Below are 15,467 nucleotides of genomic sequence, written 5' to 3' on the forward strand. Positions count from 1 at the left end.
AAATGACACGCCTTTGGGTTTGGAGCACTGTTCAATGTAAAGTGAGTCACTCGGAGGTTGGAACCCCCCCCCCCCCCCCCCAAAAAAACCCCCACCCTTAGTAATTATTTTAGTTTACTGGGTTAGAGCACTAAGAAGAATGACATTTCTCTTTTTGGTTGCATTTAGCTCTTACCACATAAGACACTTACTGCACTCCTCCATTGAGCGTAATGATCATAGTTGATTTAGACAAGGTGAGTTTTTGGTAAATATTGGTTGAAATGGGGGTGTAAAGGCAGAAATTATCATTTTTTAACAGAAAGGTTAATTGTAAAGTTATTAGAAGTGCAGTGGATTTAAAAATTGGAGATATCCAAGACTACAGCAACACAAACACACTATAGTCAGACACGTAACCATCAAACGTTAGTATATATATAATAATAACTCTGCTCAGATTCTAACAGCTGATAGACAGGACCACCGGGACTGCAGAACTCAAGCCTGTCATTGTCGGCCCAGCCTCCTCAGTACCTACCGCCAACTACTCACCCCATCACAATACATCACAGCCTCCACCCTCCACTCCCTCAGCAACAAAAGATGCTTTGAGGTCATGCTCCTCTTCTTTGTGCCCACCACAGCGCGTGATCAGAGAGAGAACAGAACCGCTCGAGACGAGGGCCGACTTAAGAGCGGCTTAGGATGAAAGAACGTCCATCATAAACGAAAACACATGCCGTTATTAAAAGAACCACTATGGTGATGTTCGAATAAATGATCTGTTGAAGGGTGCAGTATTTTAAGCAATTCTTCCAGGTCTTTAAATTACCCGCTGAGGTGCATAAAAATCCAAATCAATCGACTGTCCCCGGAGTGGGTAAAGGTCTTCATTGATGATAATATGCCCGAGCTTTAAGCCGCATCTAGTTTTATATTCATCGCCCCGAGAATCCTGTGTGAGGGTTTAAAAAACTTCAAACACCACCTCATGAAAAAGTCAGGAGGTGTCAGACATGTGTTTCCCCTCCTCGCCCCCCCAAACCCCGCTGGCTTGCCGACACCAAAGGCCAGAATTGATTTTATGTGAAGCAGGACCAGCTCCACCCCCGTCAGGGATCACCTGCCTCGGCCCGCCTGTGGCCCTGATGCACCGCGAACAATTAGACAGACAGCGGAATAATGAAAGCGGGATCTGTGCATCACCAGCAACTGTTTCAAAAACATCTGAAGGAAAGTTAAATTGTCACGGGGGGGGGGGGCTTTAATTCCCTACGGTTGATCCTTGTGAATGAACTAATAAAGTGAGGTTTATGACAGACTCAGGACAGATTAGCTTAGGTAAGAGCACTGTCCTGCGGTTCAGGAGGCTTTAAAGTTAGTCCAGCTGTACATAAAAATATGCAGTATGAAAGGTCATACAAGAGCCAACAGGGATAAAATTGTGCGGTGGTTTTCTTGTATAGTGATCCATTTAATTCCCACTTTAAATTAAACATTCCTTCCTGTTTGTGTTCATTCTACCAGGCAGGTAACAGACTGCGGGTAAATTTCATATTTTTCATGTCTCATGAATCATACAGGGATTTACTTTAAAAAAAAAATTTAAAAAAAAAGAAGTGGGACACAAAACACATCACAAAATCAAAGCTGAGAATAAAATCCTATTGATGTAGGACTAGTTTATGCGCTATAATAAAGCAACCATAACATTGCTTAAAGTTTAATGAACAGAGCAATGCACATTCGTGGATTGGACTTTATTTGTCCTTGTACTGCAGAAACAGTCATATTTGTCAATCCTTCATAACTGCCCATGAAGGATCGGGGCCGCAAGAGAAGAGAAAAACAGGCTGGAAAACCGGCAGCCAGGAATGTGTTTTGGAACGGAGGTTTCTCGGAGCCTTGTGTCTACGCGTGAGACATGACTTCCTCATATTTAACAGAGGGTATATCAACCACTGGCTCGATGTCAACCTCTCGTTCTAATGGACAGCCACAAAGCGGACTGGCCGTAAATCAGAGCGACTACAGAAAGCCATTAGTTCAGGGGTACACAATAAAAAGCGGTAATGGTCTCATAAAGCCTGCAACACCACAGCAGACATTCTGATTCCGTCTATTAAGGGCTGCACGGAGCCTCGGATGAGTGAAAATAAGGAAGACATTTTTCTTTGTGCATTGTTGCCTGGGGTCTCGTGCACATGATCAATGTGCAGTAAGATACACTGAACCATGAGCAATTTATTTGCACTGTACTCCTGAGTGAATATTATAAGAGAACATTATGATTAAGGAGTTATTTTATTGAGCTACATGTTACAAACGCCTCATTTATTTACTATGAGCTGGTTATGAATGCCAGATGTGCTCAGGGTGCTGGTTATGAGAGCAGATAACGTTAGTTGTTATTGTGAATGCAATAAATGTTTGGGGTTTGAGATATCGGCATCTGACCTTGGAGCTCAACCACAACAGAGGTGAATAGATTCACAGCATTAAAAAAAAAAGGTCTGTCTACAGCCATGACAGCAGCTCTGTGAGAACATACTTGGGACTAAGAAGCTTTGAGCTACAGTAGATGCTAGGAAGCGCACAATGATGATGCCAAACATGTCAATGCGGAGAAGGTATGAGGTTTTACATCGGCTCTTAGTTCAGCCAATGTGCACAAAACACAAAAGGCAGCCCCGGTTGATGCCAATTAGTTGTGCAGTTTTGAACTAATGTCCTGGAAAAATACACCGTACAGGGCGCTAGATGAAAAATAGAGGGATGAAATGATTTTACAAATTCATAGTCAGAGGACCATGTTGCTGTTCACCAGAATTCTCCAGTCAAATAAGAAAGTCTGCCGACTGACATTTCAACAGGCTGCTCCCAACTTACAGCGAGATTGAACTCGCCCGAGGACAGTGACAAGCTCCTCTCTGTCTGATGTCACTTCCCATTTCCAGGCCGACTGCTATCTGCTACTGGCTTCTGCCAATAATAGCTCATCAAAACAACACAACCCTTCTTGGCACCAAAATAAAGGCAGCGGTCCACGTCTATGCCACTCAGTTGTCAATTAAGACTCCTCTTCACGCTGACACTTGTGACTTAAAAGAAACAGTCGAGAACGTGATGAATTTGAGTCGACAGATTGAGGAGGCAGTACGCTGCGTCGCAGTGCCATAATGCGCACGAGATATGGATAACAACTGACACCACTGGCAGGTCTTATGAAGTTTGATTTCATTTGTCAGACCTCTTCTACTTTGTCTTTTAGCTCGCACGCTCCTTTACTCTTCAATCATGGAGGTAATAGCTCATTCTGATGGCCTGCAGAAACTCACACTGCCATTTAAAATGCAAAGCCACAAACATAGCAGGTGCTGCTGTGAGCTACACATCAGGATGCCTGCATACGTTGTAACTAATGCTTTACTTTAAATTATATATATATTATATATATCCATAAATATATCTATAAACACACATGGTTTTATCAAAATAAACTGAAGGAACCCATATCTGGACGTCCTGGATCTCTCAAATTTACCCAATTTACACATACAAATGAACACGTATCACATAAACCACAAACGACAGAGAAATAACCATCAACCTCGGTATTTGATCACTAAGTAGACAAATGGAGCAGTAAGTGTCCAAGGCTGTCTCGGCGAATGCCTTGCATGCTCGTCTCCAGCCGACCACATGACGCTAATTCCTGACTGAAGCGCTCCTCCCGCGTGTCCCTAATCCCGCCTGTGAAATGTGACAAGATCATTCTTTAGGCCTACTTTAGTCTGAATAATCTGCCCATCACAGACATTCATCCCGACCCGCGCAGCGCTTCCAGTGTCATAACACGCTACCTGTACATTTTCACCCCGGCTTAGGCTCCATAAATTAAATCTAGTAAATGTGAGGAATCGGCATCTAGTGCTGCATGTGTGCCGACGAGGAGAATGTTGATTCGACACCCACTGCCAAACAGATGCTCTGTGTGTGTGTGTGTGTGTGTGTGTGTGTCTCTTTTTAACTCATTTGAGATTCGGTACTGGAATTATCAACAGTTATAGTTAATATTTTTTCTGTTCAACATCCCTGTAAACTTATTTACAGGAAGATAGTTTAGAACCGTTTGTTAAAACCAAAGACAACATTTTAGGCCAAATTGGCATTGAAGAAATCCAATTTCTCACCATTTTGTAAACAACCCAATAAACAAATCAACATATTTATCCATAATGAAAATCATCATAGGAAGCCATGATTGGAATTCAAATTTGCAGCACAACTTCACAGTCAGTGCTTTGATGTCATCGCATTAGGTCAGATTGCCCTAGACACGACAGCTACTAGACAAGCAGATCCAGTACGGTCGGTTTTACAGGCGCTCCGTGAAGTTTCAACAAAGTTCTGAACCAGTAATATGGCAGCTGTCAGGTTGCATTGAGCCATTGGTTCCAGGGCTAACAGGGAAAGTAGGTGAAGTTAACTCTTCTCTACAGCATGACTACAACCCGCCAGGATCCTCACCTACCTGATGGCAAGTGGACGACAGCATGTAATCTCCATAGGCTTTACTTGCTACTCCTGACCAGCTTTAACTAATTGAGGAGACACGGTGAAAAAAAAAAAAAAAAAAAAGACCCTTCACCGCCACCGATCTTGGCAGCCCCTCAACTTTTCCAACGCACCGCCGTGCTGCGCCGCCGCCGCCTGACTTCCGGGCGAGATAGCTGACGTGAAGAAGTTGCACTCCGAGTTGAGCTCCTGCAAATGAGGGCGACGCTACAGTGGTTGACGCAAACGGGGGGGGGGGGGGGGGTGTATTGGATGTAATCAAAAGGGAATGGGTGTGACTCTGTGGTATCTGAAATGTCCCGTATTAAAACACATAAAATCTGTAATACTTCCTGACACTTCCTCCTGTACCCTCTTGTTCGGTGTCTGTGGGGCCCTTTTCCCCTCTCAGGAGAAAAGCAGTCTATTTCCTTGTCATGTTTGGTTGAAAGGCAATGGTCACCTTAAGAGTCCAATTTCCTGCACTTTAAAGACAGTCCACATGCAAGGTGCATTACAATGCTATCGAGGTGATTGGAGCAATTTCAAACTGTCCCGTCAGTCATGGAAATATCCAGAGAGACTTAATGTCTACTGCAACCTGTCAAAGGATCCTGTGAAGTGGTGAAGAGAGCGTAATCCAAGTCTTATTCACTCAACACCATTTACTTGTCAGCGTAATTCTGTTTTACTTTGGCTGGTAGTCCATGAGACTATTTCTATGCGTGCCGTAAAAAGCAGGTTTTAAAATGTTGAATATATAAAAAGGGTGAAATAACAACTGCTGGATTTCTACAGGGAGCATTTACATTGTGAATACCATAGTTTCAGCCCAAGTATAAAGGCCGCATCCCCTATGTTCCCACAGTCCTTGCTTCACAGGACCGCAGTTAGTTAAGGCTGCTAATTTCCAGATAGACGCACCACTCTGGGTGACACTCTGGGGCTGTACTTAACCATTATTAATGTGACAGGCCTCAGTGGAAAGCAAATCAATTAAACAGGAGCAATCACCATAGTCTGGATAACGGCCTTTTAAGGCTGTTTTCATGTGACAAGGAGGTCCTGGATACAGGCCTCTGCGCCGGGACCTGACAGGTCAGGAAAGTGGCATGAAACAATAGCACCTTCTAACCATCATCTCCCCTTTTTACCTGTCAGATCCAGTCGGCATGTCTGGCTGCTGACGCGGCGCGCCCTGTGCCGACTGACACAAGGTGAATTTTCACGTCGGGTCGAGGGAATTTCTTATTCCATTTCCTAGACATTATAATGCAGCCTTTATCTACCCCCCCCCCTGTCTCCAAGGGCTTCTGCGCCTGAATTTGACATTTTTCCAGTTACAGGTCCTTTGTGATGTTTTTGATGTGCACGTACAAGTCTGGGGAGCAGAATTATCATCGGACTGGAGCAGTGACTTCCCTTCATACCGTTCATGGATACCTGGGACCTCCAAACGCTCTGAAAAACCACAGAGATATGACTTTTACATTTCGTCATCAGCAATTTTCATTTAATAGAAAAAACACTTTAGATTTTAAAAACTGAACTACAGTATCGTACGCATGAATTTGTTCAATCAACGCTGCAGTAACCATTTTACTTGCAGAGCTAAATTATACAACAAACATTATACAACAGTCATAGAAGCAGCTCTTGTTACTGACTTATTGTAATTATTTTCAATTATTAATCAACCAATAAACGGTAAAGTTGTCAACATTTATGGTTTACTTTAAAGCCATAAAAGTTAATGCAGGAGACTGCTGGAGGATAAAATCAACCACCAACTTTGCTCATATTTGATATGGGAACAAAAACACACAAAAAAAAATGTATGTAAAATGTAAATGTATCCTTAAAATAATGAAATAAAGATTCTGAGAAAACCATGGGCTATGTGTCAAATGAACACATTTTTCCTATATAGATGTCAATTTGTGGGGCTAAAATGTTATATTTTGGATATTTGTAACCGACTGCCCTTTGGGTGAGTTTAATAAAGAAACACTGCGTGTTGTAAAAAGGATTCAGCGAACCTCAACTCAGTTTACTCCTCACTTTGCAGAAGTTTGACTTTTTTCTGAATTCTTGACTAAACTGGACTTTTGAAGAAAAACACGACTAAATCCTTGAATTAAAAGGTTAATCCTTGATCTTAAAAATGCAAAGCCCAGAATAGAGGCTTGTTTTATAATCACCTACATGAGGTGTACCCAAACCCTGCTTGTAAATGCTTGTGTTTGCACAGACTCTTGGTGATTCATAAATGTGTCCTTGTGTAAAACACTACCAGGCGGTTTTAAGCTTTCCGTTTTAAAGTAATGAATTACGGCGGCTAAAAAAATGTGCAGCCATTTACGGATAAAGCCGAGAATTTGGTGTCTGCCGCAGCGAGCCATCCATCACGTCCACAATAAAAGGAGTTTTTGCCTGACGGTCGAAATTTATAGTCGCCCTTCTCTGCCCCAATAACTCAAAGCGTTGTGTCAGAGCTTGACAGCCGTTGCCGAAAACAGCACCCCTGTTATCAATCAAAAAACACTTGCATATGTTTAACTTTCGCCTGATCAGCAAGACATTTATAGGCTATTGAGTAATAAGATAAGTGGGTGTATTTCGATGAGAAGAAGTGTGGAAGCTTTAAATGATTAATGGCAGCTACAAAAGGTTTTTTTTTTTTCTTCAGCGTTCTTGGAATCCAAAGAAATCATTTTTGGCTGGAATGTGGTGGAATATTTTTAATCCAAAGACAAAAAGGAGACTTGGGGGAAAAAAGGACATGCTGTTAAATAGATGTCTGTCGCAGAATTAAAGCGCTGCCAAAATGCCCCACAGCTTATCTCCAATTAAACAAATCACAGTTTTGAGTTCAACCAGACCAAGCAGACTAACGCGGCTGAATCGTGATGGAGCAGCAAGAGGGAGGGACACATCTCTTCCTCACTCCACGTCGCATGGATTCACTCTGCAGTCGTTGACCTGAATAACGACTGAGAAGAGGCAAACACACACAAAAAAAAAAACTGCAGACAGCTGACAGATATCTGCCGTGCACGACAAGAAAGTGACAGATGACAGGCGGCCTGATTGAGAGGAGAAAGTTGAAATGTGAAACATGCCGATGGTTATCAGTGCACGTTGAAGTCAATGTCTGTTCAGAAAGGCCAACGGTTACTTTTTTTGGTGTCAGAAGTTCTACATCTGGTGCAAAGATGCCCTGCTTCTTATAAGGAGGAATCATTTGCAAATGAGTTAATAAGATGGGCAGTTTAAGGAATATTTACTCAAAAAGGACTTACGGTGGAAAATGTGTGTTAATGTACAACATATTGGTTCAGAGGAGTCACTTTGCCCAGAATCCCTCAAACAAAAGCATTTCATACTTCGTCTGGAATAAAGTGTGAATTGCAACGCAACTTGTCCTCACTTGGGGAAGAAGAAAGAAGGTGTAAAACAATGTAGTTTTGATCCAGATGTCAACCCGGTCCACCTTCCCCAAAAACCACACTGGCTGCAAGGGCGGCGCGTGCGATGAAGCGGCCAATCCCGGAAACACTCCTGTGCAAACTCGAAATTAAACGCGCTCCGAGTGGCTGAAACGTGGAACGCGCACTCGCACGAGGAGGGAGGGAGGAGGAGAAGTCGTCGCATTCACCGGAGCCCCTTCCTCCTTCACCCCGGGATCTCCCTTTTGATTGGAAGGCGGCGACGGCCGTGATGCGCGGACTTTATCCCGCGGCCGCTGGAGAGGAGGCGGAGTGATCTCTGCTGCGCGCAGCACTACGTAAACACACGAGTGCGCGCTCGGACCCTCAGCCGCGCAGAGTCACAGCGACGCCCGGGACGAAGCAACGCGGCCGCGCGGATTCTGCTCTCACACACCGCGCGTCTCTTTGGAGGATTTAACGTCGTTTGTTACTTCATCCGGCTTTTAACCGTCTGACGACTTTGAGCATTTTGGCTTCATTTACCCCACAGACACACATGTATTTCTCAGCCGTTTCCGCGAGAATTGGGTCATGATCACATCGCCCACGGTCTCTGTCCTGAGAAATAGCACCAATCCAGCGTGGGAGAGCGGCTCCTCGGGGGAGAAGGGCGCAGTGAAGATCAGCCGGCTATTCCTCCACAACCCCGTCTCCGCTGCACACCCTTCTCGCCAAGCCAGTCGTCTCCCCATAAAGGTTTTGAAAATGCTTACCGCTCGGGCAGGACACATGTTACACCCGGAGTACCTTCAGCCTTTGCCGTCCACTCCCATCAGTCCCATCGAGGTAAGAACCGACGCGGTGTTTTGGCAGAACGTTTGCGCGCACGGGCTCCAATCGGAGAGTGTTTCACTTCCAACGCCTCAAATCGGCTGTTCCAGTTATATTTTTTCTGGACAGATTGTAACATCGTGTTTTACGGGGGGAAAGAATAGCCCCCTAATTAGATTTTTTAGACCCAATATCCGGGATTTTTCTTTTTTTTGGACTGCGGGTTGAATTTGGACTTAAGACCGTGTTGTAGCAAACTGATGTCCGTGTTTGTAATGTCACGTTCGATCGTTCTTCGGTGTCATGTAAATCAGCTCCGTGCGCGCGCGCGCTCCCTATTTACACGGAGTTGTTTTTTAGTTTCATCCAGAGAAGTTCATGCGCAATGCGTAAACTACGCGAAATTGTCCTGTGTGCTTATTTGCCACAACACATAACATGTACACGTGTCTTGCGTGGTTTGTATTAAAAGTGTCCTGTGTCTTATTTCGCAGCTGGATGCAAAGAAAAGTCCACTTGCTCTCTTGGCCCAGACGTGCTCCCAGATCGGAAAGCCGGACCCGCCGTCCTCCTCCAAGCTGTCCTCTGTGACCTCCAATGGATCTAGTGACAAGGACACCAAATCCGGTCCGCTGAAAATGAGCGACATCGGAGCCGAGGACAAATCTAGCTTCAAACCTTACTCCAAATCGTCGGAAAAGAAGGACTCGGGCAGCAGCCTCAGTGGAGATAAAACCAGTTTCCGGGTGCCTAGCGCCACCTGCCAGCCATTCAGCCCAAGGACAGGCAGCCCCAGCTCCTGCACATCAGTCTCCCCTCTGCCGGCCGACGGCAAGGCGGAGGACAAGGAGGGAAAGAAGGAGTCTGATAGCAATAAAAGCAGCACTGCAGATAATAACGGCAGCCACAGGTTAAGTGGAATTACCTCTGATGGCAGCCATCACCAGGAGAGCACATCTGGATCCAAGACGCGCACATCAGACTCTCCATCTGTAACCTCATCGTCCTCCGTTCTCGGCTCTGGGCTGGTGGCCCCAGTTTCCCCATATAAGCCCGGTCACACCGTTTTCCCCATGTCCCCCGCCGGTATTTCCTATCCTGGAAGTTTGGCGGGTGCCTACGCGGGCTACCCGCAGTCGTTCCTCCCTCACGGGATGAACCTCGACCACGCGAAATCCAGCAGTCAGCTATTGAGCGCACAGTTCGCTGCCGCCGGCTCGATGGGCTGCAGCAAAGCCGGGACGAGTCCCCTGGCTGGATCCTCGCCGCCGTCCCTAATGTCCGCCAGTCTGTGTCGGGACCCCTACTGCCTGAGCTACCACTGCACGAGCCACTTGTCCGGCGCGTCCAGCGCCAACTGCGCGCACGACTCTGCGGCGGCCGCCGCGCTCAAATCTGGATACCCGCTCATGTACCAGGCGCACCCGCTGCACGGCGTGCACTCCTCGGCCCCGTCTTTCAGCGGACATCCCTTGTATCCGTACGGGTTTATACTTCCGAATGACCCCCTGCCGCACATATGTAACTGGGTGTCTGCCAACGGACCTTGCGACAAGCGCTTCTCCTCCTCCGAGGAGCTCCTCGGTCACTTGCGGACTCACACGGCCTTTGCCGGCACGGACAAGTTGCTATCCGGGTACCCGGGGTCGTCTTCCCTCGCCAACGCCGCCGCGGCCGCCGCGATGGCGTGTCACATGCACATGCCTCCCAATGGCAGCCCCGGAAGCCCCGGGGCGCTGGCCCTCAGGGGCCCGCACCATCACCTCGGACTGAGCAGCCGCTATCACCCTTATTCAAAGAGCCCCATGCACACGCCCGGAGCCCCGGTGCCGGTGCCCGCGGCAACGGGGGCGTATTATTCCCCGTACGCCTTTTATGGACAAAGACTGACAACAGCCTCGGCCTTAGGATACCAGTAGAATCAAAGAATTATACATTTATAAAAACAAAAAAGATTTAGGCCCAATGAGTTTTATATTGTACTTCATGCAGGGACTGGATCCATGTGGGGATCAGTGTATTTATTTGCGATAGCTTCAAGCGTGACTTAAAATAAAAAAAATAATATAACTTTGAAGACTCAATGTGCATTATTTTACACAGGTGAGAGTATTGCTTTGTTTACCTGCTGTGCATTGACTCCTTAGTTTGAAATGGGACTTGAAAAAATATGGATTTGATTTGTTTTCGTGCTGAATTAACCTTGAAAACGTTATTTGAATCCTCATCAGATGGGATGGACACTCTTCAGTCCTCAGTGATTTGACAGAATGATTGACGTGGAAAATCTATTAGAGCAGCTTCTTCAGAACTGTCATCCATTTATTTTGTGGGTTAGCGAAAGCTTTTTATGAAGCCCGATTTTACATTGATGTCATTTTTAAAGCTAGAAACCGCTCGGCCACTGCTTAATTTTTAGGGTATAAACTCAACATATGTACAATATTAGAATCAATTTATTAACTTAATCTGATTTGACGTAACTCAAAACTATGTTTTTATCAGAAGAATGTATTATTTATATTAGTTTTGTTTTTGGCGCAATAGTTTGACTGCAGTTATATAACAGTAGTTTTGTTTTAATCAAACATACGTATTATTTATTCATCAATCCAATTTGTCCAGATTTAGTAAGTTAGTCTGCAGGAACATTTAAAGTCATGGCAAACTTTTGAATTCCCAAAGCTAATTTAATTCATAACCTTGGTTTTGTCCTTCATATCTGTTGGTGTTCAAGGCCTTACAAAGGGCATACAGGTGGATAACTTATGACTTAAATCTTTTAGATGTGTTTCTATATTAAGTGACGTTTCTGCAGGAATGCACGATTCTTTTAACCTCATGGTTTAACCGTGTGTGTGTGTGTGTGTGTGTGTGTGTGTGTGTGTGTGTGTGTGTGTGTGTGCATTATCTCTTGGGTTTATCAATGACTATCAATAGGGAGCTCGCTAAAAAGATTTACAATGACAGACGTTGGACGTTTCCAAAGTTTTTGTGTTCCATATGGAGCCACGAAGCAGAGAACACAAAATATAGCACGGCATAAGTATTTAATAAAAAATCAACAAGCAAACCGTGTGGTTAATCCTCAGGAAATCAGGCTGTTCTCCAGCAATAAAATTACCATCATTAACAGTCAGATGTCGTATTCATCAAATCCACCCATCCTTCATGTAAATGTGTTCCTAACATAGCTCCGTGATGGATGGTAATAAAGATCCTAAACATACAACTCAGCACTGCTGAGACATCTTTTTTTCCCATTTACAACGGGAGGTGAACAAAGGGGATTAGGATGTTTTAATATTATTCCCCAACATTTCATTTTGTGTGGGAGGTATAAATTCAAACATTCTCAGATTAGGAACAGAAAACGGTCAATAAATGATTGAGTCAATTTTATAGTATAACTATTTTTAATATAGGAATAAATATGAAGTTTGTGCCTTAGAATCCTTAATTGCTTGTTATGTTAAATCACCATTGTAGTATGGATAAAATAATGATACTGTTTAGCTTCAGTAAAATCCAGACCTTGTCCAGACCGAAAACAAATTATAAACAGAAAATTGACAGATGTTGTAAAAAAAAAAAAACTTAACAGAAAAGAGAAATTTAAACTGTTGCAAATTCCAAAAGATGAGTAATTCTCTCAGACGAATAAGTTTCTTAAACACTTCTATTCGCAAGTCATTTAAGAAACACCTCTTTTAAATGTGGTTTTAAGCAAATATAACTTAATGAACTCAGCACCAAAGTTCAGGACATCCGTACAGCAAGTGGAAGCTGATATAAAAACAGAAATGACAAGGCAAAAAATTTAGTTGGCAAATATTAATAAGGCAAGTGGTCATTAATAAACCCATGAAAATGCATCTTTATCTGCTCGCAATGGCACTGTAAAAAAATGGATCATTAATACTAACTGCTTACAAAGCAGCGGTTCGGGTCGGGGTTTTGAATGAGTCTCCAGAGTTGAAATGTGTAGCTATTCTTACAGTAAAAGGTTTAATCCTTTATAAAGAAAACTATTTTGCGTGGTAAGACTTTTATTTTGTCATTTGTATGTTTTAGAAAGGAGGACTGCGAATTTAAAAAAACAACAACATCAAGTTCAAAAGTTGTTCAACATGAGCTCTGCTGTCTAACCAGTGTTCATAATACTGAATAGTATCAGATACATTAATATTTTGCAATGGATTGAGAGTGCAATCCCCAACAAGTTGGAATTGTCATACCTTTTGTCTGTCGTGTTTACCCTTTGTGTTTAGAAGTGCATTTCCTTAAGGACGTCATCGGGGAGGGGGGGCAGATGCTGAAGGGATAAAGGCTTATTGCTGCGTCTCTTTACTACGTAAAATGTTAAAATCTTCATAATAGGAGGGGATCTCTTTCCCACATGGATGTGTAGTTCAACACATCAACACAGACCCTGCACGGCGAGTTGAATCCCGGTGGGGGCCCCACCTGTTCTGCTTTGAACTGCAGCATGCGTAAAACTCATGCCCTTTCACCTGAGGGGGGGGGGGAAGATCGACCCAACGCCGTCCGTCCAACGCACCACGTCGATTTGAAGAAGAAGGAAAAAAACATTTTTCGCACAGCTGCGCACCATGTGCTACACTGCTGTGGTCGGCGTAACGCCGAGCCGCTGCTCCTCAAAGCGAAGTACGAAATCGGACTTTTTAAGAAGTGGCCTCATGCATCCAATTCATCCACATCAGTCGCAACCTTGTTACAGATGTTATGGTCATGTAATGAATTTAGCGCTCTCCTGTCAGCAGTATTAATGATCTAATCAAGGGATTTCCCCGATGTTGCGTAAACCTTTGTCGCTTTGAATGAATCTCCCTGCGTGCTCGTGTGCTCTGGGAAGGCAGCAGATCTGTTTACAGAAGCAAATGGAAAAAAGGGGGGACTTTTTGCACGTTCAAATCAGCCGAGAAGTGTGTCTTCCATCAACCCGAAAAACATGGTGGTTTATGTTTGCAGGAAGGAGGCGTTTGCTTTTCCAAACGAGCCCGATATTTATCATCAACCCATCATTTCCTCCCTTTTGACAAGACACCTAAACGACAGGAACGGAAAGTTGAAGCTGGGTTTTACGCAGCCTTTGACCTTTGGAGCTTGTCACCTTGCGTGTTAACGCTGCTGAAGCATCGTGAGAGGAAGAAAGTGGGCATCCCAATGCAGCGAGGATGTGTGCGCGTGGATTCTGCGTACTGCATAATAAAGTTAGTCTTTCCGAGCGACAAGCCAGGCGATGGGGAAACGGACAAAAGCGGGATTTTCCCCTCAAAGGAGAGTCTGTCAACACACAAAGCAAAGAGCAACAGCGAGTTAAACAGTGGGCCCTTGTCTTTCAGAACTCAACACACCCTATAATTTACACGGCACTGACAGGGGCCATTTTGAAGTCCGTCACAGGCGGGAAACTTTGTCTCAAAAACGTCTTGCTTCCAGTGAGTCGACTTCCACCTCGGGTCCGGGTGATTAATGACTTATGGCCTTATTGTGGTGGAGGTGGCTAATTACCTACAGGCTGACGGAAGAAACCCTCCTCTGATAACCCCAACTTTTTCGCCCTCCTTGCCCCGGCATGTGGAAGCGCTTACTGACAAATTTGCAAGGAGCAGATTAACGTTGAGGAAGATGAATGGGCTCCGAAAAACGGTAAACAGCCTTTAATTTAACAGTGTTTAAATGTATGACACGCTGGCATTGTGCTTCCGAGCGGTTCGTGCTCTCTGGTTGGGAAATGCAGCCAACCCCCCCCGTTGGTTTAAAATAAGGCTTGCCATATTCACGGAGGGAGTTCCTGGATGCTCGAGCTGGCAAACATGTGTTCATTACCTCTTTAGGTTTTTGGCAGTCCCTTCCCACCGACATTCTCAGACAAATATGATCAGTTTCTTTGGCAAACGAGTGCTAAATGCAGCGAGCGGGCGTCCAGAACGAATATCTGGAGAAAGTCACACACTATTTTTGTGTCTTTTAGAGGCTTAGCGGGGCAGAAGGCAACGAAACATTACATGGCACACGAACTAACTTACAATAAAGCGAAGCCACATGAGCCGTTCCTTAAGGTTAACGGCTCCATACAACCAACGCAGGACTGGCCAGAAACTGTGCCGCTATCTGCGCCGCTTCATCTCACCCTTCCTATTAACATACGGCTTTGCCGTGTTTGCGGTCATGTCGGCAGGCTCACTTAATCAAGTTGCTATTGAACTCGTTTGCTTCGCCCAGCGTGACAGTTTTAGGGTCAGAATTATTGCCCTGACCCAAGAGAGGAAATTAGCTGTTGAGACTTCTCTTCCTGGTGTAGAATAAATATGTATTTACATTTGCAGTGACGAGGACGGAGAATAGCAGGAAACAAAAACTTCCCTTCAATAACGTTGAAAAGGAAAAACGCCACGTGGACCCAAAGTGGTGCAAAATGCAGAATGGCAGCTGGCAGTCCATTACAGGTGATGGACGTTTCACTTACCCAAGTCAAATATAACAGACTGCTCTTCATTAATATACAGAAGCGCCTTCAGAATCTCGCCCGCCATCTGGTTAAATCGGCGGAGTAATCTACAGCTCGTGATTAGGGATGAGGAGCAGAGTTTCTCTTTAATCCCTCAGCTTTCAAAAAAAAAAAAGGAATTCCATCTGCGC

General features: G+C 44.6%; 1 protein-coding gene and 1 long non-coding RNA gene across 3 annotated transcripts in view; one reads left to right on the top strand and one right to left on the bottom strand.

Moving 5' to 3' along the window:
• LOC144408013 (uncharacterized) overlaps positions 1 to 15,467 on the bottom strand; it is a 116,261-nt gene that overhangs the window by 83,415 nt on the left and 17,379 nt on the right. The gene's annotated exons all lie outside the window — the stretch shown is intronic.
• LOC120819420 (zinc finger protein 503) lies at positions 7,505 to 10,871 on the top strand. The gene is made up of 2 exons (XM_040176817.2): positions 7,505 to 8,816; positions 9,296 to 10,871. Exons 1-2 carry the CDS (start codon positions 8,562 to 8,564, stop codon positions 10,718 to 10,720), a joined length of 1,680 nt encoding a protein of 559 aa, XP_040032751.1. The 5' UTR covers positions 7,505 to 8,561; the 3' UTR covers positions 10,721 to 10,871.

Source organism: Gasterosteus aculeatus, chromosome 5 (genome assembly GCF_964276395.1).
Source record: "Gasterosteus aculeatus chromosome 5, fGasAcu3.hap1.1, whole genome shotgun sequence".
NCBI classification, from domain to species: Eukaryota; Metazoa; Chordata; class Actinopteri; order Perciformes; family Gasterosteidae; genus Gasterosteus; species Gasterosteus aculeatus.